The sequence below is a fragment of the Haliotis rufescens genome, unplaced genomic scaffold (genome assembly GCF_023055435.1).
Source record: "Haliotis rufescens isolate VD_foot unplaced genomic scaffold, xgHalRufe1.0.p SCAF_93, whole genome shotgun sequence".
Classification (NCBI taxonomy): domain Eukaryota; kingdom Metazoa; phylum Mollusca; class Gastropoda; order Lepetellida; family Haliotidae; genus Haliotis; species Haliotis rufescens.
In genome coordinates this window covers 817,706-840,852 of record NW_025964387.1, presented here as the reverse complement: position 1 = coordinate 840,852, position 23,147 = coordinate 817,706, and the positions used below count along the sequence as shown (strand labels likewise).

Here is a 23,147-nt window from a genome sequence, read left to right as displayed (position 1 = left end):
ACTTTCAGGGCCCTAACAGTGCATAATAAAAGCACCTCCACATCCTCGGCACCCACAACCGACAAAGGGGAGGTATGGTGAATGATCGATCAGTCTGTCCAGGGAGTTGATTCTTTGCGATGAAGTCCCAGCACAGCCCAAGGTGAGCGGCGCCATGAGTCCCGGGTTCACTGGACACGAAAGGGCGAGTTACGTTTGGAGACGACCCTCGAGAGGAGCGGCGAGGTTTGTAGTTGCCTTTGGAGAACTTGGCCGCTGATTGGTGCGTGACATGCTCCAAGGCTCTAAGAGCCATTTCATCCCTCGCAAAGCTGGAGACCCGGGCGTGTGTAGCGGAAATGGCACCATTAAAAAGGATAGGACCCGACCAAGGTTGTTGTAGTAGGGAACGATTGAATTCGGAATCCCATTCCGTGAAGGTCAAGTAACCCAACCGTCGTGTAGCGGTGATCTCCGCAAGAGCGGCTCCCAGGTGATTTCGCAAATGGTCGACCTGGCGAAGTTGGAAGTTCATAACAGTGCGTAGATGGTCGATCCTATTAGGATTGGACTCCGAGAGATCTTGCTCAATGGTTCTGGCAGAGGAGGTGAGTGTAAACAGTGGTTTTACTGTACGACCTAGTTCCGTTTCCAAAAAGGCGGATTGGGATGACCCGGTCATACGATGTAGGTCCTCATCCAGGATGTGCGCACAGTCATCCACATTGAAGGAGAGGACAGGGAAATCATCATGCCTGAAATGAGGAGCCTTGAACGACGGCGTGAGGGACAATCTAGCAAAATCCCTTGTCCAATGCCGTAACAAGCTCTGTCAGCACTGGGTGGGGGGGTAGCGAAGTTGGGTTAAACCAAATCGTAGATTTTTTGTCAACATCTGGGCTCGGGGAGGGAGCGACTGTGTCAAACGGTCTGCTAGCCAATCAGCAACCTGTGATGGGCCCAAGTGTGTATCAATTTCAGGAGAGGGAGGATCATAATCAGGTCGAAAAGATCCTTCCGATGAGGCCGAACGAGATGAAGCAGCTGCCGTCTATGTATGGGAGAAAGACTACGAGACAACAATGGGATCGAGAGGACTTGGACGAGTGTTGAGAGGCAGTCAGAGGCGACGAGGTGTACAACGATTGAGATAGATGAGCATCTGAGGTAGAGGTGGCCGTAGGAATCGGAGTGTCTGTAGTCGGGGCCATCAGTGGCGCCAGGTTCGCAGGAGGCACCGTTGGCGCCGCAGATGTGGGAGTAGCTAGCGCAAATAAGGACTTCATCCAAGATGGATTCATACACGATGATGGGAGGGTGTAGGAGACCGTGAACGGTATTTTGTCGTGCCGTGGGAGGCATGTTGGGGTGTCGACGCACACGTTAAGTGAAACGCTTCCGAGACACTCGTAGGTAGGCTGTGAAGGAAACTGGTGACAGGGGACTACAGTATCTGCACTGCTCTGTGAGGTACACGGGGTTGTACGGGGGCTGGCTGAAAAGTTCTAAGCCTAACTGTGAAAGACCCATACCAAGTCGATGGTTGTCATTTATTTCTCCACATAGTCCCCTACCAGGTTTACACACTTTTGCCAGCAATGCTGCAAGGCCTCGATGCCGGTCCTAAAAAAGTCATTCACAGCGGAAATGACGTCATCATTACTAGGAAAATGGCGACTAGCTAGTTCCTTTTTCATTTTGGGAAACAGGTGGAAGTCTGACGGGGCCAAATCGAGTGAATAAGGGGGATGGTCAACGAGTTCGAAGCCACAATCATGGATCACTGACATGGCAACCACCGATTTGTGAACAGGAGAATTGTCTTGGTGGAACAGGACTCCTTTAGTAAGCATTCCCCGACACTTAGCTTTGATAGCTTCACGCAGCTGTCTCAGTAGGTCAGCATAATATCTTCCATTGATAGTCTGGCCTTTTTCAAGATAGTCAATCAGCAGAATACCCTTGGAATCCCAAAAGACTGAAGCCATCACCTTTCCAGCAGAAGGAACCGACTTGGCTTTTGGGGGGGCTGGTGATTCCGGATGCTTCCATTATTTAGACTCAATTTTGGTTTCTGGTTGAAAGTGATGAATCCAGGTCTCATCCATGGTTACAAATCGTGCCAAAAAATCATCGGGATCTGCTTCAAAACGGCATAAATTGTCATGAGACATCAGGAATCTGACACGTTTCTGATCCATTGTCAAGAGCTTTGGCACCCATCTTGCAGAAACTTTTGTCATTCCCAACTCGTTGGTGATGTGCTCAACCCTCTCATGAGTATGCCCACAACACTGGCAATTTGTCAAGTGGTCAATCGTCGATCAGCCATCACCATGTCATGCACCCGCGTAATGGTTGCTGTTGAAGGCTTTCCTAGACGCGGGTCATCGTCAAGGCTCTCTCTGCCACGCTTGAATTCTGCAGCCCACTTCTTGACAGTAGAAAAGGAAGGTGCATCATCCCCTAAAGTGGAGACCATGTCAGCATGTATCTGTGTTGGAGTTAGCCCTTTCAGTTGCAGGTACTTGATGACTGCCCGAAAGCCAGTTTTGTCCACTTCTGGTGATTTCAATGGGTAGGTTCACAAGATGGTCTGGTACAAAGACAATAATAACACTACAGTTGCAGTTCTTGTACTTGTTGGTGGCAAAGGTTTGTTTCAATCCGATTGAGATATCCCACTTAGGTTTAGAACTTTTCAGCCAGCCCTCGTACAGTCCAGGCAGCAGGGATGGGGATCCCGTCCAGATTTATTCCCGCGGCAGTTAGTGCAGCGAGGCATACTGGAATTTAAGCAAAAGCATAACGATGTGCTAACACACAAAGTGAAGGATAATGTAACTCAAGATAACTTTTTCTGTTTCAAAGATTATACGAGCAAACAATTACGCTTCAAACACGCCAAATACAAACAATTTAATTTAATGTAAAACTCCACACAGAGCGAATTCAAAACAAAACACGAAAATTCGTGGACACGTAGTGAATCACAAAGGGGCGGGAAAAAATGGCGGGAAAACCAAAATGGCGGGAAACAACAATACGCTTGTAAATACCTTGACGAGAGCCACAAACATGAGCGAGAAACGTTACCAATTAACAATAGTACAAAGGTAACAAACCATATACAATAAATAAAACAGCAGACTTTGTCGTAGTAAACAACACAAAATAAGTATCATATAAAGCTTTAATATTTCCACGTGGGATAGAGATACATCCGTTCCATGTGGCTGACAAAGCAGTTATGTGTTTTGACGTGACGTCGTGACTTCCCGGTCACGTGCCGACTGTGTCGGAGGGGGACCTGCTTCCTGGACAGATGGAAACAACTTTCTTCAGCAGCTGGACCTCACACAGTTTGTCGCTCTGTCAAAGACAGCAGTAAATGCAATACGGAGTAATGCAGGATATGTTAAAAAACATACTGATTTGATGAGTCTGTAACTACATATTGTCTTTAATGAAAAGAACAATAGAAACTACGTAAGAAATGGGTTTAGGGTTAGTCGTACAAGCTCGAATACAGATATCACAAGTGTACATTACGGTGCTGATGCCACCTGTCAATTGATGCCGTTTTGCCATGTGCCCATAATACTTGCTGTACACAAAAGAGGAACACAAACACTAGAGCCCCATGTCAACAAACTGACACCCAGAAGATAATGTCCTACCTGTTGCTGTCTTCCATATTCTTTGGTTGTCGTTGATTTCACATGATACGCAAGCATCTTCTTCCAATGTATCCCCCTCCATCACACACTTTCCTTTGTGAGTGCAGTATCCATCCTAGATAATACATAGTACATACAATGTAGGAAGCCGATTTAACACTGCAGCATGTAATTTTCTGATACTTACTAATATATTACTGCCACTTGCAAATTCAGAATAACGTAGACTAATACACCGTGACTTTGATTTCATACACATCTCTGATGAATGAAAAAGCAAATAAGAGAAAGTTAACAATAATTGTGGTATTTGGTGTTGTTGGTTTAGCATACTTATGTCCTATACATGAACTAGTCATACAGATAACTTTGAGGTGTCAATCTTGTAAACATTTACTTAATCATGTGATCAATATTTATTCATGGTAGGAATGTCAGTTTTAGAAGAGAGTTCTAACCCGCAAACTCCAGATCATAGTGTCATTGTTGACAGTGACGCATGTCGAGTCATACACCAGGACGGTCAGTTCGTTACTGTAGAACGTTCCAATGTTAGACACAGAAATGTTGTAGCTGGTAGTAACATCATCCGCAAGAGCATCTGGTAGGTAACAAGTCACTTCACTTATACTCTCTGTGACAGCCTTGGATGTTGTGACCGATGAAATTGCCATCTGTCCATCCTGTTTCACCTAGGTTCAACACAAATCAGTAACTCAAGTGCGTCATCAGCAGCCAAATTCTAAAATGTCAGGCATAAGTAGAAGTAGGCATCACGATGGGCGCCAAAATTGTCATATCAGTGTCAAAAATAATGTCCTCATGCAATTCCTTATTTTGACTTGTATCATGTGTTTCCATGTTTTTTCAGGTTAACAATTGACTTACCAATGCATGTGTTTGTGATGGGTGCAACCGGCAGGGAAGGATACACTCACCTATTCACAAAACACCTGGTATCATCACTATTTGATAGTGATTCATAAACACATGATATAGTCGGAATCATACAATCAACGCTTTTTTTCCCCAGATATTTCTTTTGAATATGGAAATGGTTTTGTCTCTTTTATTATACCACATAAGCTCATAACACATATGAGCCACCATTTTACAAGCATAAGTTGCTGGGAATCTATTCTAACCCAAAATTCTATTGTCACAGAATCTGACAATTATATGTTGACCTGAGAATTATCCTGAGAATTATCCTGACAAAGATCTCACCTTAGATGGTAGATGCCAATACATGTAGTTAAGAAATAAATAAATTCAAGAAATAGTGAGACTGAACAGTAGCTCACTTCAATGTGTTGTCAAGACAACCATAAAACAAAAGTTGCTTGTTGGCATTAAATTGGTATTCAAATATTTTCAGCATATATTCTGTGGAATAAAAACAACACTAACAAGAGTCAAAGAGTCAACATTCTGCTCCCTCAGCCTGGTAATTTCAGGGGAGAAGAAGTTTTACTTAGCTAAGTATGCATTTTGAAAGAAGTGCAAAGTATGGTCAAATCTAAGTTAAAATGAAAAAATGTTGCAAAAAATGGAACATATGGAACACCACTACTCGACACTACAACATGCATGGCCAATTAATTTCAACTTCATCAGTACAGCAGTTTAAGAGGAGAAAATGTTTATAGAGCCATGAATTTATGTTGAGATAATTTTGTTTTATACTTCCTAGTGCCATAGTCACACCCAGGTTCTTGACAAGCCACAAACAAGTGTGTTGAGTCAGACGACATCCCCATGTCACATTCATTTATGGGTATTTACCACACATGCTTGTCGCTTTTTTCCCCAAAACACCCCATTGTTACACATTACAACCTTTACACAGTCAAAACAAATTAAAAACTTAACATAAAACAAAATAATCTTGTTGCATTTGATTCATACAATACAACCAAACTGTTGTGCCAAAAGTCCTTGGCATAAGTTTTATTTTAATCTTTGGCAGTCTTGAATATTTAAAAGTGAGAACAAAAAAGTGATAAACTAAAATAATAATACTATCCAGTAACAACTGGAGCTGTCAAAAAGTAAACACTTCCTGACTTCTTTACTTTTTTCCCCATGTCCATTTACACTAGTGGCTTGCTGACTCGGCCGGATCAAGTCACTTTTGGCTCCCATATGGCTGATGACTTGACTCTTAGTTTAGCTAGTGTACTTGGTTTCTACTGCTGGGCTCCATTAGGGCCAGGTGAAGGTCGATGATGCTCTGAATGGGTACCTGGAATCAGCATCGCCTCATAGGAATGTGTTTCCTCTGAATCTTTGCTTATGGTGTGTTCAAAGGTGAGAACCAAGTCTTATTTTCTGCAGTCTCTTCACACATCCTCGCCAGAGAGAGGTGTCCTTTCCTCTATCACTATGCCGTGTTGTATAGGAGATTTGGTTTTGTGTACACCTTGTCACCTGTCTTCAGGGTCTGATGTTCTGAATGAGCTGTCTTATAATATTTAGCCTTTTTATTTTTCTCTGTTGTTTGTCTGTTCCTGCGCAACAGCTGTATCTGGTGGCATATCTTGTGCCACTAAAACATTTGTGTTGGAGTGTTTCTACGCTCCAGCAAGCCCTTCATCAGTTTTGTTTCATGTATTTTTTTCTCTGACGCAGAATTCTGCTTTGCTTGTTCCTTGAGCATGATACAAAGAGCGTGATACATGCCTGAAGTCATATTCAGAGCCAAATTTCTCAAATTCCATGGCCATAGACTGTGCTCATTGTCTGTCAAAAACTTCCATGGGATCCCATGGCACACAAAATGTATCTTTGTAACTGATATGACATTTTCCGACCTTGTATCTTGTGCAAGCCAGTTCCCTCTGTGTTTAAATAAGTCATGTCATACCAGTGGCGATGGCGCGTTTGGGAATATTTCTTAAGGCTTTTGGGTATGACAACTTTGTTTCCCTTGTATAGATCTGCATTGTGCATGGAGAGCAACTCTCGAAAAGCCAAGTAGTGGTGTACTTGAAACGTGCTTGAAGGCCAGCCATGTGTTACAAAATTCCCTTGGGAAGACATAACTTGATCAGATCTCGTTTCGATTAGTATCTTCTTCACTGTGGATGGAAGCATGTCTGGTGCTTCAATCTCAATACTTCTGAATGAATTGTGATATTCACTCTCATACACTTGATCCTGTTGTTCCAGCTGATGATTGGCTTCCAGAGGGACTCTTGAAAGGGCGTCTGCCAAGTACATGTACTTTCCTTTCTTGTATGCTGGAGGCTGGAGCTGCAGCATCATCCTCTGCAGACGTTCCTATGCTTTGTTTAAAGGTTTGCAAAGTGTTCACCACATACACTGACAATTTAAGGAGAAAGTAAACCCCATTGTGTTGTTACACAATATATGAACAGTTCAGACTCCTAATCATTAGGTGGTTTAAAAAACTTTTTTTTAAATGTCAAAATTGTATTTTATTTTCAGTATAAACAAAACATGTTGTTTAATCTTTTCTTTTCTTTTTTGAACATTGATATAAAAGCGACTGACAATTTCCATAATCATGATATATCTAAAAGATCAAAACAAGAGAATATTAGGTTTCGATTATATGTCAAAAACAGTAAGTTAATATTTAACGTCACATTGAAAATATATGTAACGCATATAAATGTCAGACAAGAGCAGAGTTTATTTAACGATTATGACTTCAACATATCATAACAATAAATACAAGCAGTGAAATTATTTCCACAATAAAGAGAAATGTATGCTAAAAGCTGAAACCATCATACGATTCTGACTATATGCTGAGCATGTGTTCATGAATCACAATAAAATAGTGATCCACGTGTTTGTGATGATTTCATATAACAGTTTCCAATTTTTGGAATATGCTTCAACAACATCTATAATCATCTTCAAGTTGTGATCCCAATTGGTAGCACACTGCTCACGATATTTTGGTCCATTTCTGAATAACTGCCGAAGGTTGGTGTTGCCAACAGAGAAGTCGCACATGAATATATGACCAACATGTTGGTAGCAGTATGATGAATCTTGGCAGCCTCCATTAATGGGATTTAAATCATGAGCTGCCAAGTCCACATACGTGATGGTGAGGTGGGGTTTAACGTCACATTCAAGATTGTTGCAGTTATATTTTGCGTGCGTGCGTGTGCATGCACTAGTTTGAACTAATGCCAATTTCATAGTGTTAGCCCACTGACATACCATGCCACAGTTTAACATGATTACTCCATTCAGATACAGTACACTGACTCTGGGCCGACCAGTCGTTGTTTTAGCCCTTTAATACCAAGCACCAGGCAGTGTAACAACAAGTACCATCTTTTAACATCTTTTGGTATGACACGGTCTGGGATTAAACCCACAAGCTTCTTGTTTCTGGTACGGCCAAACGTTTCAAAGCAATTTTAAGACCTATCCTCTCTGTGGGCTCTAACTGTTTGTTTAACCATCAATCAGCAAACGTTGCAGAAGTTGTTTGATTTCTTTCAATGAGCATAGTCTTGTGCTTACTGTGTGCAATCCTTGTGACCAAGGTTGCATCACCATCTTCACAGAACTATAAATTCATAACATGTCAGGCCATAAGCTCACTAGGACCTTCGGTCTTCGTGAGCAAAAATGTCCAATCTAAATGAGGCAACTGTACCATGCTTTTCTTTATTTGACATCTGGAGGATTCTTCCCCACTGAAGATGTCACCCAGTACTGCAGTTTCGATGCATTTTCCTGTAGCTAGGTCACAGCGACCTCCGTCTCCAACGTCAAATAGAGTAGGGGGGTTGGACAGTTCGACAGAGCAATCTCCACCTCCGAAACCTGGGTTACAATGGCACTGTCCTGGAATTAGGAAAATGTGTATGAAGCCAAAGTACAAGGATTACAATGGTAATGTCATGGCTGCATTCACCCACCAGAAGTCAGTCACATGCAAAAAATAAATTAATTGGAAGTAAATTAATAGCTACAGACTAACACACATATATAATTGCCAATATGCAATAACAACTCCAGGTATCCTACATGAACATTCTAATTTCCTGTAAGGGATGTGTTACATACATGATATGTCAATATATGAAATCAAACATGAACATTGATAACAGAAAGGTGACAGTCTTAGCCACAGTCAGCAATATCCCAGGTATATTACGGCAGCCTGTAAATAAGTATGAGCTGAATTTCTTTTCAGTCAGCTATCATGCCAAACATGGCAGTGCTAGAAATGGGCACTAGTCCTGTAGTCCTTGCCAAACTGCCCAATAGTTAAGGTATCATAAGGACAAGTAGAAATTTGCCATTTTTAAGGGTTTTGCTATATGTTATCATCATAAGGACTAGTGGACTAAATATGTTAGTTTCTACCCCAGCATGGGATACTGTGGATGTTTCTTTCCTGGATCCCCACATGGCAACCAATAGACAAGCTTGTAACTGAAACTGAAGATTGTTATGGGTGACATTTACTTTATCAACCTGTGCGTGGTTAGAGGTCCATGACTCAGGTTTTAGCTATATGCACCCTTACCCTCTTTACAGACACCTCTTTTGCTGCAATCTTGAGTGCATGTCTCTTCCGTAATCTTTTCAAAAACTGATGGTTTACCAGGCTCAGACATGTTCAAAATGGGATTCACCAAAGCCTCCCGAAAGCACTTCGCATAGACGCTTTCCACAGCCATTGTGGCAAAAGCATCAGTGCCACTCAGCTGCAAAGAAAAAGATTTTTTCCTTCTTTTTTGTTTGTGAAAAGAAGTGTATTCACATGTGCAAATTTTACAAAATATAAAACCTTATTTTCATGTTTATAAAATGTAAGCTTCTTCACAACAGAACAATTAAGAACCAGTAGAAAACAAGCATGAAGACCCGTATCCCCTGCCAATATGACATGTCGGGTCTAAGTCAAAGACGTTGCCATGGAAACCCAAAAAATAAATTTGTCAAAATCCAAAACTATCAAAAGGCACCAGTTCACCCCTAGACCTATCTATGTGACACTGCACTTGCATCCTTGTCATTGCATGTGTACAATCTATGAGTAATCAGTGAGTGAGTAGATGTAGCTTAAAGCCGCATCAGCATATTCCAGCTATTCACAGCTGGAAAAACAAAATCAGTTTCCTATAGAGTAGGACATTACATAAAAATGATGACAAAGATGCCTAAAACTTTGTTCCATAATCACAGGATATTTTCTACAGTTGTATACTTACCCTCAATTACTCCTTAATGCATATTACTGTTTGTTCTTGACAGAGAAAATAGCTGTGTGAAGATCTTTGCTTGAAGAAGTTGTTCCAACTAGCTGAGAGGCTAACCCTATTACACAGCTCCCACGTGACCAGGGGAAGTGACGTCACGGATCCTCACATTACTCTGGAGTCTGGAAGGCATTGGGTGTGTGTGTGTGTGTGTGTGTGTGTGTGTGTGTGTGTGTGTGTGTGTGTGTGTGTGTGTGTGTGTGTGTAGCTCTGCGACGGGTGGGTCTCTCTAAACGCAGTAATGCAGGATAAGTATACAAATATAAAAAATATCTAGAATTTTACTAGATTTTTTACTTATCCTGCATTACTCCTTGATGCATCTTCAGCTGACGGAATCGGTGGAGGGCATACCTTCAGATTTGGACTTTCATCTCAGAACTGTTTCCCTCAGCCAATCATTGGCTGTGTGGTCCGCAGCAAATAACCAAACCGTAGATGGGAACCAAGAGACAGGTCTGCAGGGTGTCAAGGTACAATGCAGCCATAGACGATAACATTACTCAAGTTAAAGTTGTAGACTGACTGCCGTATGCGTGGAGCATGAACCTTCTACCCCAGGGCACTTAAGCCAGGGAAGGTCGAGAGGCTGGCTCTGGACTGGATGCGAGGTCAATGGTGTCTGGTAGTGGTTACCTGTTGGGGCACTACTAACAGACCAAAACTGTGTATGCCTTGCACATCCTCCAAAGCAACATCTTGTAGGTAGTGACTGGCGAAGACTGTTCCATCGACAGAAACACCCCTCCATAATGGAACGTAGGGACCTGTTAGTGTCCATGGTGGAGGCGACCACCCATATCTCATGTGGGTTGTTGGAGCTTGAGGGCTCCAATCCCGCGGCTTCGTAGGCCTAGAGAATGATGGCTCGCAGCCAGGGGGCGATTGTGTTGCAGGTGACTTCCTCTCGTGAGGTCACTGATACTGGTACAAAGAGGTATTGTCGTTGTCTGTGGCATTTCTTTGACTGATGGATGTAACAACGTAACGCCCTCATTGGGCACAGGAGCTCTTGTTCGTCTTCCGCACCCCATCTTCCCGAGGCAAAGGAGTTAACTGACTATAAAAGTCCAGTTTCCACCCTTGCCGAACAAGGCTGGAATTACTCAGCTCGATCGAAGCGCCACCAGTGGCTATTACCAATTATGTCCCTTCTAAGCCTCTCCTATTGACCAATCCTATTCCGACTCTCGTATCACTTGCGTTTGTTTCAAACAAACTGGTGGCGCCCAGTCAGGACGATCTCATTGATAATCAAGATCTATATTGTGATAAAAGGATTCTACATCACGCAATGCATCAAATCACGTGAGCACCTTGATTAAACACATGAAAGGATTTGGAAAATATCTGCTGACAACAAATAGGCGATGTACATGCTTTGCAAATCCTGCAATCAGTTGAAATCTGCACGACAGTTTACGAACCGGATTTTGATTTGAGTGCGTGATTTTGATTGGACTATGCATAGACTCATTAGTCCAGACAAAACGTAACTCCATAATACCAGCCTAGTTCGGCAAGGGGGGAAAGTGGACTTTTAAAGTCAGTTAACTCCCTTGCCTAGGGAAGATGTCCGCGCCCATAACTGATGATAGGGGAGGGATGAGGAATGATCTATATTGGGTTGTCCTGGCAGCTGGTTCTTGGCAATAAAGTCCCAGCACAGTCCGAGATAAACAGCCTCGTGCGCACCATGTTAAAAGCAGACGCGCGTGACGTTCAGCTCTTTTTCATCAGATGGTAGAACTATGCCGTGTCGAGCAACGTGAGAATAATGTTCAGATCCCAAGCTGGTGGACAAAATTTCGCCTTCTGGTCTGCCGGCCTGAATGAGCGGAGCAGAGCCTGTAGTTCTGGGATTTTCGACATGTGCCGATCTTCTGGAACTGCCAGGACAGAGTTGAGTGCAACAAGGTAGGCCATTATGGAACTACCCTTGAGTCGACGCTTGTAGTGAAGAAAGAGCAGGAACTCAGTCAGGAATGAGGCCATGCAGTGGTGGGGCCTTGCTGTTTCCCCCTGCAAAGCTCTCAAAGGATAGCCACTTGTTGACATATAGGCTCCTGTTGGTCGGGCAATGAGCCATTGTGATGGCCTTCGCTGCGCTGGCCGAGTAACCGTTCTGTAGAGCTCTCTGTAGATGGCTGCCTGTGTGGATGAATCAGCAGGTTTGGCCAGTCTGGGAGTGGCAGAGGGTCTCTCTCGGCTAATTCTTTGAGGTCAATGAACCAGGCAATCGCCGGCCACCAGGGCGCGACCAAAGTCAGATGAAGTCTCTGCACTGATCTGATCTTCTGGATGACCGTGGGAAGGAGTACAGGTTGCGGAAAAGCGTACACTTTTAGTCCTTCCCAGGGAACACTGAAGGCATTGACCGCCCAGGCCAGGGGATCCGGTCCCGGTGATATTATTGTAGGTATGATTCTGTCTGGTGGTGACTGTGGTCTCGACAAACAAGAGCAAAGGCGACTTTGTCTGGCTGTAACAGACCCGAATGTGTTGGAAATGGAAATGGATTCCCAGACGATCCACCGGGTGGAAGAAACTGAACGTCTGTTGAAGTAGCAAGGAAGAGTGAGTCATTCCTTAGTTTCGAAGAGACAAGACGACGGTTATGTTGTATTTGAGATGGAGAGCCGGGTGTGTCTGAGGGCCTGCTTCCAATGAGTGAGGCCAGGATAAGGGCCTCCAGTTTTAGGTTGTGGATGTGCTCCAGGCACTGATCGGGGGACCTCAGGTGGGAGGACCACCCATTGGTAATGGACTCTCATGAAGAAGGGGAGGTATTTCCAGTTGTCAGGATGGATTGGGACATGCAGATATTCGTCCTGAATGTCCAGGCTGATGAGCACATCCTGTGCCTGGATCTGGGATCACAGGAGCCTGAGCATGGTCATCTTGAAATAAGGCAGTGTTTGTTGAAAGCGGCATGTTGTGTATCATCCTGTGTTTGTCCCAGGCCTTCTTGGCGACAAGGAAGATGGGTGAGTAGAAGCCCGGTGTTAAGGCTGGGGTGTGTTCAACCTCTATGGCCTCCTTGGCCAGCAGAGACTAGATGTTCTGGAGTAGTAGCTGCTGTTGAGTACCAGGGTAGCCTCAGCTTGTACCCCTGCCGGATGACGTTGGTGACGTATGAGTCCCCAAGGATCTCCCAATTTTTCCAGATCGACCCAGTCTCCCACCTTGTGGAGAGTCGGTCCCAGTCGTGTGTGTCCAGCAATTCATTGGAGTCCTTGCAGTCACCACTCCCTTCCTTTGAGTGGCCGTGGCGGTACTGGTACGAACCTGAAATTTGACTTTGCCTCTGTCTTTATCCAGAAAAGTTGAGGCTGGCTGTGATACCAAAGATAGGGCCTTGAGGGCCTAGACGGTTGTAAGGTGGTCTATCTGATGTGGATTATCCTCCGACAGGTCCTGGAGGTCGACACCATAAGTGAGAGTGGCTTTAGAGAGCTATGAAGCTCTGTTTCCTCATGAGGTGATATTTGTTTTATTTCTTGGTTTACGGATGCGCCGCTCTTTTAAAGCCCAAATGTTAAAAAAAAATGAAAAAATGAAAATTACCCTTTTTTTTATTACCTATTCATCGAACATGTCAAACAGCAAAATGAAGACCTTTCAAGCAAATCTTTAAATATATTATACAAAGTAATAAAATCAACAAAAATATATCTAAAAGTTGTCAAACTAACATCTAAGTTAATATTTCCATTTTTTCATGCGATTGCGCATAATGTAAGTCAAATGACATCTTGGCTTTCGTCGCCTCGAAAAATATATGCCAAAATATATGCATAAGAAATCTTTGTCACAGCTCGTAACCTACCACTATGCATCAAAGAAGTTCCATATTTTTAATATAGATCGCGATTTCATGCTTATAACGTTCAGAATAACATGATTTAACCGTAAACCTTTTGTCAAAGTCTGAAATGATCACACACGAGGACAGTACAATTGCTGTAATTTGACTGGCTGCCTTAGGTCACGTGCTTCAATTTGACAAATCACGAACCTTGTAGCAGATTATGTTGGTAAACAATATAATTTTTTTTAATGTATATTTACATGGCAGCCTTCGATGTTATCCATACGAAGCTTTGAAAACAGAGGTATTTCCTCATGTTAGTAAGCAGACAGCCACTATCATCGGGCAATGGGTGATGACAGATGTTATTTGTAATTCTTTTTAAAATAATGTTCCAACTACGTAAACAAATGAAAATAAAAAAGAAATAGGTCAGTTGATATTAAGACATCTTATATTTGCCGAAAATTGTTAAATTTTCGCTTCACTGGTCCTTAATCTGGACGTTATGAATGATTTAGCTTACATTATTTTTATTTAAAACAAATTTTATTAAGTTTTCAATGGATTATTTGAATAATGTAATACACATAACTTTCATATTTATAAACAATAGGATTAATTAGACCTTTCAAATAGTGTATAGCCAAACATGTAGTAGCAAAGATGTTTTACAAGCCGATAATTTCCTTGATAAATGTTGGCTTCATGTATCACACAAGAGTCTTTGGGAACTTGGTGTCACAGCAACTATCGTCTGGATGGCTAGTGTTGAAAGAATTAAACGTCGCCCATGCTGCCAAAATGGCAGTGTCTTTCATGCATTTCCACCAATGACATGAATATTGCTATATTTCCCTTTGTGCACAAGCTGAGTGGCAGGGATATGATAAAATTTCTTGAAAAATTGAGTTGTTTTAATTTTGTTAGTCTAGAATATTTTTTTTATACCTACCTAACTTTTTAAGGACAAAATTCAAGTTAAAGAAATCTCTGAGGCTTTTTTTAAAAATTGGCCTACCACACTTTTGAAATGAGTTTGAAATCCATAAACCAAGAAATAAAAAAAAGGTTGCCTAAGCTAGTGTGTTGTCAGAAACTTGTACAGAGGTGGGACGGTTGGACCCGGTGTAAGCTGCCAAAATCTACCCCCCTTCAGAGAATACCCAGGTAGATTCTGGGAGCTCGCAAGCTCTGATGTTCATACAGTTTGGCCCTCACTCTATGAAGGTTCATACTCCAATGAACTCACAAAAAGTGAAGGTCAATTCTTAAAAGAGTCAATTTTTCCCTTCATGTCTAGCAATATTCTACTAGCTCCAGCCTTTGGTGTTTACATTTCACAACTTTTGAGATACACCCGAGCATGCTCTTTCTACCAAGATTTCAAAGAGCGCCATATGACTCTTGCACAAATATGGTTTGAGCAAGGTTAAAACATTCGATGTCCCAGTTAAGCTTTCAAGAAGTTGGAGGACATTTCCAAATATGTCACGTCAGTGATTAAAATGATGTCTGATGTAATTCCCTATTTCCCATATGTTCCCGTGTTTTTCAGGTGCACAATTGACTTTCCATTTGTTTGTGACAGGTGCCAATGGTGGGCAGGATACGCTCATCTTTTCGCGAACACCTGGTATCATTACTATTTGATAGTGATTCATAAACACATGCTCATACAGTCGGAATCGGATAATCAACTGCTTTAGACAGAGATTTCTATTGGATATGGAAAGGGTTTTGTCGACATATTTATTTTGATCTTGATATCTGCCAGATTCGTTGATTTAAGAACGGTAGTAGCTTGTTTATGACTTTTGCATTCCACAAGAAGAGTGCAAAACTTTAGTTTTGTTACATCAGAGACATTCCCAGATTACCTTTTTATTGCTTTTTCTAGAAGAAATGTTGAATAAGATGTTAATTTGCATTCTTCAGTTGCCTCATGCACAATGTACTTGGGCCAAGTGTCAGTCTCAGAATAACACAAGCCACCAACCATTTAATCATCTGAGAAGTCAAATTCACTTTCAGAATCAGAATGTGTTCTTTCGCCTTTTTAGAATTTGTTTTGGGTGACATGGTAATAAATATAAGTTTCCTGTCAGGGAACGGCGATGTTAAATGTCAGTGGATCTATAGCAGACTGACATCAAGAGGTGAGATGATAGCTATTCTCCAGTAGTGTAACATACTAGATTTGTCCATGAGGCACCGCCTTCTGGGCATTAGACTCAAGGCAATGATAAATTAGGAAATTTCTAAAAATTTCACAACAATCAAGAAAAGAAATTGTCAGTAAATTGAAAACAAGGACATCAAATGCTCAGGGCTTGGCATGACCGATTGATAGAACCGGGCCCATCCTACCACCCGTCTAGGTGAAATAAGGGTTGAAGTGGTGTATTTGGAAAAGGAACGCTATTTCTGTGGCTCAGTCCCAGTTAGCCATAGCCAAGTAACCAAAGCAACTAGTTGCAGTGATTTAAGCATGGGCAGCTCTGTGGTGAAAGAGCATGTGGTCAATCCTGGTCATTGACCCGAAATGAAGAGGCAAGCACCGACAATGGTTTCAGCGAGCGCCTGATCTCCGTTGCGTGTGGCTGACTTCGCTGACCTTGTGATCCTAAGCAGGTCCTCGTGTTAGGCGTGCTCATGGTCCGTTACCTCAAAGGCATATATGGGCAACAAAATCTAGCACATCTCGCTCTCCTGATGCTCAATAAAAATTATACCAGATACCATCACATTTTGAACTAACAATATTCATTAAAAGATTGACTTTCAGTCAAATGAGCTGAATATAGAAAAACGTAAAACAAACATTACTCACCTGAATGTCCTTCACACATTCACGTTTGCTGTTTGCAACATTGACACCAGGGACGTCTCCACACACCTTCACTGCCTTTGACTCTGAAAACTTGTCCTCACAGTATGCTTGTGCCAGCGTCTCATTCCAGCCATTAAACCATCTTCCTGATGGTTGCACTTGCTGCAACATTGCCCACAATTAATTAGTAATACTCAAATCATACATATTTACACTGCTGTGCAAGAAAACCTGATGTCATCAAACATTACTGGACAAATGCAATATCATGTATCAAAAATGAATGAATATCATGGTAGTTTTTTCGTTATCAAGCTGACAAGTCACAGTGATATACAGAGATACTGACTTTTCTGATTAACGAAACATCCAGATTAACTCTGTTTCTTTGTTGCTTGTTTGTTGTTTAACACCGCAATCAATAATATTCCAGCTATATGAAGGCGGCCTGTAAATAATCGAGTCTGATTGACATCATGAGCATCGATGTATGCAATTGGAATACAATGACATGCATCAAACCAAGTCAGCAAGCCTGACTACATTTTAATTATGAACATTATAATCATGGCTTTGAATACCACATTCACCCTTGCTATGTTTCTAGTTTTGTCTGGACCTCACCAAAGAGGTAACAACTCTATCACATTGGGCTTTTCTCCGACATTAATTCAATAATAAAACAGAAATACTATTCAAAGCGCTAACCAAACACAGTGATTCACTCACTGCTAAGTTTAGACTGTTATTAGGATTGGGAGTTCAACACTTCAAATATCAAACAATAGTTATCATTGTGAATAATTCTAAGAATACCACCTCTATCACATCAGTGCCATAAATTCCTGTTTATGCTGAGAACCACACTATAAATTTTTATAAATTTTCAACAGACGTCCACTACACTGCCAATATATCCATAGTTGTGAGGGAAACCCTATCCCTTGCCAGAGGCGCCACTGCGCATGCGCAAGGCGGGAATCTAGTCACTTCTTTCAACCCATACTCTCATCAACTAGATGCAGATATTTGGGGAGGTGGGAGGGATTAATTCCTGATGTGATAGAGGTGGTATTCTTAGAATTATTCACAATGATAACTATTGTTTGATAATTCTTGTGAATACCTCACCTCTATCACATCAGTGCCAGTATACACCAGAGGGACCGGTGGGTTCTGGTATCTAGCATCCCATAGATATTTGGCTAGTGGAGTGGTAAAACCAAGGATTATATGCCAAAAGGGGTCTTAAACGGATGTGTCTAATAGTCTACTTACAAGACTTAGACGTATATAATTTTCAAGGTGTCATGTGAAGGGTATATGTATATTCCCTTGTGATACTTAGACTTTTTGTGACGTCGCTTCCTGTGATGACGTCATCTGTGACGTCACTTCCGGTGATGACGTCATCTGTGACGTCACTTCCGGTGTCACTATTCTCCCGTATCACTTATGACGTGGTTTACCGTTATGCCCTTTTTGGATAGTGATATTTAACGTATCTTAACGTTTCTCCGGTGTGATGACTCCTATGACGTCACTTCCGGTGGTAATACATTAACCTTCCTATCATGTAGATTACCGTATATCACTTAATCCTTCGATCTCTGATTTCAGTGTTGACATTTGCCCTGTTTTACTAACTCAATAGCGCAGTCCAGTAACAAAGTACAACTTACCCTGAGTTCCTGAGGTACTTCTGAAATCTTCACCCCCCCCCCCTCTCTTTTCCCTTTCCTGGAAGAGGGAGGGAACAGGTTACTTTATTTGGTAACTATCACCTGGGCGGCCACCAAAGGCCCCAGAGTGTATAGTCCATTTAGATCGGTCTGTATGTCTCGTAAGTAAAAGTTTGAAAAGGTGTTGTGGGTCTTCCACTGGCAGCTGGCCACGATTTGTTCGATGGATGCAGTATTCCATGTGGCTAGGCTTGTTGCCAGTGCTCTGATTTCGTGGGGTCTGCAGCTACCCCAAATCGGAGTTGAGATTTGTGCCGTTTTATAGCTATCTGTGATAGCTGTTTTTAGCCATCCCGCTACAGTGCCCTTTGCGATGTCCTTTTCTGACGAGGGCTTGCAAGAGATAAATAGGCGTTTTCTCTGCTTTCTGTGGGGTTGAGTCGCTGTGATAAAATATCTCAAGGCTCTTATGGGGCAAAGCAATCTATCCGGGAAGTCCACACTTTTACTTAAGGCTGGAATTGTGTATTGCCGATGTCCGAGTGGGCCGAAGGTTGACGACTGGTTTTTGGCAATAAATTCAGGGAGCGATCTGAACGACACTGATTTCCATTCTTTGGTATGGGTTACAGTGGAGATGTCAATAGCGTGTAGTTCTGACACGCGAGCCGCCGTAGCCATGGCTAAGAGAAAAGCAGTTTTCTTGGAGACTGATAGTAATGTCGCACTACTCATGGGTTCATACGGTGCTTTCATCAATGCCGACAATACTATAGATAGATCCCATTTAGGAAAAGTACGTGGTACTTTTATATCTTCCAGGGCAAAAGACTTCATAAGTCGATTTAGTACTGGATGGGTACCTATAGATAGGTCATCGTGTTGTAATACTGATGACAGGGCTGATCTATATCCTTCGATAGTGCCGTGTCGTAATTTCTTGTCATTTCTGAGATGGAGCAAGAAATCGGCTACTATAGGTATGGTTATATCTCCATGTAACTGTTTTCCTCTTCTCCATTCGACGAACTTGTCCCATCTGTTATTGTATAATGCAGATGAGGTTGGTCTCCATGAGCTAGCCACTCTTCGTGCAGCTGATTCAGAGTAACCGGCTGCTTGCATCTTATGCGAGATAACTTCCAAGCGTGAAGATGGAGGTTGTCGAGGCGGCCGTAAAATATGTCCGTCTTTGGTTGTCTCAATAGGTCGGGACGTACTGGGAGTTTCAGAGGTACTTCTAGCAGCAGTTGTAGGAGTCTCGGAAACCAAGCCCTTTTTGGCCAGGCCGGGGCTATGAGGATTATGACACAGTCCGTTTCCTCTATTTTCCTCAGTACTCTGTCTAGGAGAGCCCATGGGGGAAATGCGTAAGCAAACATTCCGTTCCATTCCATGGAGAGCGCATCGACTTGGAGTGCTAGTGGGTCTGGTACCGGGCTGACATAGACTGGTAGTTTGTTGTTGAGACATGTGGCGAATAGATCTATGTTTGGACTGTCCCATACCTGGGTTATCCACTTGAACACCTCGGGATGTAGTGACCATTCTGTGGGTACTATCTTGTTCTTCCGGGATAGGTAATCTGCTAGTATATTTAGCTTGCCCGGAATGTGTCTTACTTCGATCTTGCAACTCACTGAGTCTACCAAGGCATATAAACGTGTAACCTCCTTCAGTAAAGGCTGAGATCTTGTGCCTCCTTGGTGCTGTATGTAAGCGACCACGGTTGAGTTGTCTGTAGCTATCTTCACTGACGAGTGGTGTAGACGATCTAGCCAAGCTGTTAATGCTAGATATATTGCTCTCATTTCTAGACAATTGATGTGCAGCTCTTTGTCTTGGGAGGACCATTTCCCTTGAATGGTGACATCGTCCATATGGGCACCCCAACCCTCTCCTGATGCATCTGTGTAGAGTTGATGTAGGGGGGTGGGGTAGTTTAGTGGAATACCTGGCATGACATTTTGACGATCTAGCCACCAAAGGAGTTCTGAGATTCGAACTTCTGGGGGTTGGATTAGTGCTTCCAGCTCTAGGTTCTTGGTGGTGTTCATCCAAATCTGCAAGGACCGCAATTGTAGCCTGCCTCTGTAGGTTAGGTCTTGGATAGATGTGAGCGTGCCTAGGCAAGACATCCACCACCTTCTCGACTTGACGGGCTGATCGAGTGCGCTCGTAATCATGTGCTGTACCCTTGCATATCTGTCCTCTGGGGGTGCGACTATGCCTTTGTCTAGAATAAATCTTGCGCCGATGTAAGTGATGGTCTGTGTGGGTACTAGCTCTGATTTTTGAGAGTGAACCAGGAAACCTAAATGTGTGAGAAGTTGGATGAGACACACTGTGTTTAGACTGAGTTGTGATTTGTCCTGATCGACCGATAGGAAATCGTCTATATATCCGTGCAGCCTTATGAGCTTCATATGGGCGAACCCAATGACGGGATTGGTGATCCTGGTGAATAACCATGGGGCGATGGAAATGCCGAATGGTAGTACTCTGAACTGGTATCTCTGACCGTTGACAGCGAATCGTAGGTATCGACGATGGCTTGGATGGATGGGGACGTGAAGATATGCGTCTTGGAGATCTATGCTTATCATCCAATCTGCTTGTCTTAGGGAATTCTTTAACTTCTTTATAGATTCCATCTGAAATGTGGGTGGTTTTTCCAGGTAATCTTTGTTCAGAGTTTTTAGGTCTATTATTAATCTCATCTGTGAAGAATTCTTCTTCGGTACCAGAAAAACTGGGGAGTAGAATCCGAGGGTGGTGTCTGACTCCTCTAGGGTGCTGATAGCTCCTTTTGTGAGTAATTCTTGTATGGCCACTTCTGCTGCGATGAGCTTGGGTCCTGATAGCTGGAATCGGGGTCCGGTAGGATGAATGACTAGTTTTGGTCGTTTTAAGAAGTGAAGTTTGTAGCCTCTTCTTATTACTTCGATTAACCATGAGTCGTCTGTGATGGTCTCCCAGTTGTCTGCGTACTGCATAAGACGGCCCCCGACAGGCCCTGGGATAGGATGAGATTTGAACTTGGGAAGTCTTGAGTCGATGTTTGTAAGGTTGGCTAGTTCGACTGGATTTGGAATAGACTTGTCCTTGGTCTTCCGTAATGCTAAATCGTTGTCCGTAGGGCAGGCGAAGTCGGTAGGATCTGGATGGGTCTGTAGATTTATGGTGAAGTCATCTCCGGAGGGGGCCCCTACGGGAACTGCCTCTTCCTCTGCCAAGTCCTTTCTGTGAAGTGGGAAGATCAACTTTGGAGCTCTTGTACCTGGGTTGATACGATCTGTTTCTCTGTGTAGAGGCTCGAAAAGAATCCCGGCTGGGCTGTTCACGTCGGGGTCCAGGACTCCGTCGCTGGGGTCGAGTAACCGCCGGTTGTCTCTGTAACTTGGATGCTAATGAGATGGTGGATTCCTGAAATCTCTGGTTAGTTGAAGAGATAATGGCTTCCTTCACCGACTTCAGTCTACCGTTGAAAATCTGCGATGACGTAATGGGCTGTGACATCATGGATCTCTTTAAGGGGTCTGGCATCACATGATGAACTTGCTGAAGTAAGTGTCTTCTTTGCATGATCAAAAACTGCGATGACATCCATACTTGAGTTGATAGGAGGTCTTCCTGCATCTTCAGTATGTGGTCTAACGAGCTGTGGATAAATCCCGTCTTCTGACTAGTCATCTCCGTGGAAGTGTCTAAGGTAAGATCTTCGCTCTGGTTGCACGGTGGTATGACATGGCGAATACCAGCTGCTAACCAGTTGATGTAAGAACTGGTATTCATCATTTGTCTATTGACCCTATCTAAGCTCTTGATCTTGGACATATCAATGCGCATATTGGGGTTAGGTTTCTTAACCAGATCGAAGTAATCTTCGTCAATGCTAGGCTGTAGTGAGAACGGATCATCATGTGTTTTGTAAGCAGATTTTATAAATACAGGTCTCAGTTTCGCACTAGGTCCCGCTGAACAATTCAATTGATTTTCAATTTTCTTGATGACGTCATCCAAATATGACGGAGGGGGAAGCGTATGGTATGGTTCGGTCCCTTTATCGGGTCCCTCATATCCTGCACGTTCAATCAAGGGTTTAACGGGTGTACAGTCCTGATCTGGTTTTAATGTGGGCATTAGTTCATAAAGTTCTGCTAAGATGTCTCTAAGGGAGTAATTGTTTGATCTAAAATCCTCCTCTATAGCAGTGTCCCCATAGCCTGAATGCTCCTGTGTAGATCGGCACCCCCTACTCTGGCTGTGCTGGGAGTGGGTCGTATGGCTGAGGGTATCGTAATCCCGGCCGTCTAATTTACGACAAGCTGTGCGAGAATCACGTGGTCTATAACTGTATGGTGATGTCATATTTCCCTCGCTTTCTTCGCCCGTATAACAGGACTGTGTGGCAGTATGAGAGGGTGCACGCTTAGGATTACTATCCTGATATGCACGAGCTTTGTCAGTGCGTCTATCATAGTGGCTTGACGGTGATTGGTGCGTATTTCTATGCATACTTCGGTGTGAAGACCGTGATTCACGGTGATCCCTATGGTATGCGTGGTAGGGAGAAGATCTATGAGATTCTCGGTCTCTTAGTATAATTCTCCTACTGTCCTCATAGTCTGATTCATCGTAACCTTGCTTTACATGTCTGCTGTATGAGGGTGTACTGCCATATTCAGCCTTAGATCTCTGTTTACTCTCGTGATCGATCCCTGATTGGCCAAGCCGAGTTTGATTAACTGATTCTTTTAGATCTGAGATTTCTCGAGACATAGATTGCATGCGTGTGTCAATCATAACAGACATAGAATTTGTTATTCTTTCCGTGAACTCATTTACGTTAAAGGGGGAACGCGGCAGAGGGTGAAAGTCGTTAGTTTCTGTCCAAACTCG

General features: G+C 43.0%; 1 protein-coding gene across 2 annotated transcripts in view; it reads right to left on the bottom strand.

Annotated features, from left to right (window-relative positions):
• The window catches only part of LOC124131984, a 121,591-nt gene that overhangs the window by 5,800 nt on the left and 92,644 nt on the right, over positions 1 to 23,147 (bottom strand). For both annotated transcript variants that reach the window (XM_048391603.1, XM_048391604.1), the window contains exons 14-18: positions 16,564 to 16,725; positions 9,184 to 9,364; positions 8,305 to 8,495; positions 4,118 to 4,351; positions 3,660 to 3,774 (exon numbers count right to left, since the gene is read on the bottom strand). In XM_048391603.1, coding sequence (XP_048247560.1) covers positions 3,660 to 3,774; positions 4,118 to 4,351; positions 8,305 to 8,495; positions 9,184 to 9,364; positions 16,564 to 16,725 — 883 coding nt within the window. The remainder of the gene's footprint in view (positions 1 to 3,659; positions 3,775 to 4,117; positions 4,352 to 8,304; positions 8,496 to 9,183; positions 9,365 to 16,563; positions 16,726 to 23,147) is intronic.